This window comes from Porites lutea, chromosome 8, assembly GCF_958299795.1.
Source record: "Porites lutea chromosome 8, jaPorLute2.1, whole genome shotgun sequence".
Classification (NCBI taxonomy): domain Eukaryota; kingdom Metazoa; phylum Cnidaria; class Anthozoa; order Scleractinia; family Poritidae; genus Porites; species Porites lutea.
Genome location: NC_133208.1, coordinates 6,070,745 through 6,073,865, shown reverse-complemented (window position 1 = coordinate 6,073,865; position 3,121 = coordinate 6,070,745). Strand labels below are relative to the sequence as shown.

The following is a 3,121-nucleotide window of genomic DNA, read 5'->3' as shown; positions in this document are numbered from 1 at the left end:
CAGAAAAAAATTAAAGCAGAAGAGAGTGTGACCTTCCAAAACATCTTGTCTTCAATGGCCAACTTTCGTGCTGTAGTATCGGTGCTGCCAGCGGCCCGACTGATAAAGGCAAGTAGAGTCTTTGTGGCTGAACAAAAAGCTAATCGACCGTGAGAAATCAAGAGGTAGTTTCTGGATTTTTGATTGTCATCGTGGTCGAGCGCGCAACATTAAAGAAGCGGCTGCTTGGGAATTGATCGGCGCCAAAAAAGGGCGCAATTTTCAGTTTAATTTATTTCTTTAAGTCATTCTGCATATATTACATGTCGCATAATTATGTCATTCCGCAAGCCATGCCACATGCCATTCAGCAAACTTATTCCTCCTTTTACCCTCATCGTTACTAGAAGGGACAACTGAAGTGGAGGAACAGAATATAATGGGCACGCTCTTTCCAACATACAGGCCGCCGATTCAAGTTGGGCAGAAATTAGTGGCAATTCAACAACAACTCGGTGCTGGGAATTTTGGTGATGTTTACAAAGTAAAGGACGTGGCAACTTCAAGCGAATATGCGTTAAAAGTTGTGGTTTGTGGCGGACAATCGAAAATCAGGAAATCCGATGTAAAGAAAGAAATTCAAACATTACGTAAAATTTCCCATCCAAACATTATCCAAATCATTGAGGCAGGTTGCTACAAAGGAACTCGCATGCCCGGGGCTCCCACGAAAGTGTTAATTTTAACAGAATACTGCCCAGGCGGAAACTTGAACGACCGCCTCGATCAAGCAAGCACCGAAGAAGTCGATTGCAAGTGGATTCTTCAGATGGCAGCAGCCGTTAGCTTCCTCCACGCAAGCAGTGTTGTTCACCGCGACTTAAAGCCAGAAAATGTGCTCCTGACCGCGAGTGATGATATAAAGGTAGACGATTTTGGTTTAGCCCGAGAGTTTATCTCACCTAAAGAAACCACTGCATAGAGCATTAATGGCTGGGTGATCACCTGCGCCAAACACTACATGAACACATTTGCTGGTAGTCTTTATTGAATGGCTCCTGAAGTTTTTCGTGGACACTACAATGAGAAGGCGGATGTATTTTCTCTTGGAATTCTCATTTTCGCTATATTGGAAAGAAATTTCATTGAGTTAAGCGGGAAAAGGTATTATGGTGCGTTCGTTCCTTTTGAATTCCAAGTTGTTGGCCTTGGGGAAGCAATGTATAACTCTGGTCCAACAATAACAGCCAGAGTTTCACTCCAAGCTAGAGGATCCCCCTCTGTACAGACGATTGCTCTGAATGCCCTGAAGTACGAAGCAAAAGATCGCCCAAGCGCTGCAGAGATTTTTAATCAAATCACTAGTTCTGTTTCTCCTGCTAGTAGTGTGTATCCAATCCAAACCCAGACCAAACCCAAACTCCCACCCAACACCCGGTATCGTGCACCCAAGTCCCTACCCATCACCCGGCATTGTGTGCCTAAGCCCCTACCCAACACATGGCATTGTGCACCCAAGTTCCTACCCAACACTCGGTATTGTGTGCCCAACCCCCACCCAACACCTGGTATTGTGCACCCAAGTCCTTACCCAACACCTGGTATTGCACACCCAAGTCCCAACCCAACACCTGGTATTGCGCACCCAAGTCCGCACCCAACACTCGGTATTGTGCACCCAAGTCCCCACCCAACACTCGGTATTGTGCACCCAAACCCCCAGCCAACACCTGGTATTGCACACCCAAGTCCCTACCCAACACCTGGTATTGCGCACCCAAGTCCCCACCCAACACTCGGTATTGTGCACCCAAACCCCCAGCCAACACCTGGTATTGCACACCCAAGTCCCTACCCAACACCTGGTATTGCGCACCCAAGTCCCCACCCAACACTCAGTATTGTGTGCCCAAACCCTCACCCAACACCTGGTATTGCACACCCAAGTCCCTACCCAACACCTGGTATTGCGCACCCAAGTCCCCACCCAACACCTGGGATTGTGTGCCCAAGTCCCTACCCAACACTCGGTATTGTGTGCCCAAGCCCCCACCCAACACCTGGTATTGTGCACCCAAGTCCCTACCCAACACCTGGTATTGTGTGCCCAAGCCCCTACCCAACACCTGGTATTGTGCACCCAAGCCCTCACCCAACCCCTGGTATTGTGCACCCAGGCCCTCACCCAACCCCTGGTATTGTGCACCCAAGCCCTCACCCAACACCTGGTATTGTGCAACAAGCCCTCACCCAACCCATGGTATTGTGCACCCAAGCCCTCACCCAACCCCTGGTATTGTGTGCATAAGCCCTCACCCAACACCTGGTATTGTGCACCCAAGCCCTCACCCAACACCTGGTATTGTGCACCAAGCCCTCACCCAACCCATGGTATTGTGCACCCAAGCCCTCACCCAACCCCTGGTATTGTGTGCATAAACCCTCACCCCTCATTGTGCATGAACCCACCCGTCCCTTAGTATTATGTACTCAGGCACACACCCAACTCCGATTGTCGCTTGGAGTGGACAAACTGACCTTGAATAGGACTAAGACTGAGTTTCTATTGATTGGTGCTAGAGAAATATTGTATGACTCAATGCTATCAACGAATCTCTTTTTCTAAGCATCAAAATACTTTACATTGATAAGAATCTTTCAAAGGACATTTCCTCTGGCATCAGCTCCATCAGACACAGTCGGCATTTTATCCTTTTGACTCGGGATTCTACTTACCCGGTGCAGTTCATTAGTACAGCCACAGTTTGATTATTTTAGGGTGGCTTGGGCTAGCTGTTCTAAGAATAATTCCTCGAAAGCTCAAAAACTGAAAAATCATCCCACAAGCGTTGTTCCTGCCACGGCTATTAAAATAACCTTTTTTCAAAATAAATTCTATTTTTCTTAGCTCTTTTGTTTTGGGGTAATAGGTTCCTTTATTAACTTTGTTGGATTCTTTTTAGTTTTTTTTTTGTCCTTAGTAACAGCTGCTAAGTATGAAAGCACCGGGTTTTCTTATTGCCTTTCTCCTTATTACATTATGATAGTATTTATTGTGATACTAGGAGCAAAGGCGCAAGCAAAAGAAAAGGAAAAAAATTTGATCCTTGCTATTTCCGGCGCTTTTGTTGATGCTTGCATC

General features: G+C 46.8%; 1 protein-coding gene across 1 annotated transcript; it reads left to right on the top strand.

Annotated features, from left to right (window-relative positions):
- Positions 1-418: 418 nt before the first annotated feature.
- On the top strand, positions 419-961 carry LOC140945138 (uncharacterized). The gene has a single exon (XM_073394201.1). It carries the CDS (start codon positions 419-421, stop codon positions 959-961), a length of 543 nt encoding a protein of 180 aa, XP_073250302.1.
- Positions 962-3,121: the final 2,160 nt, after the last annotated feature.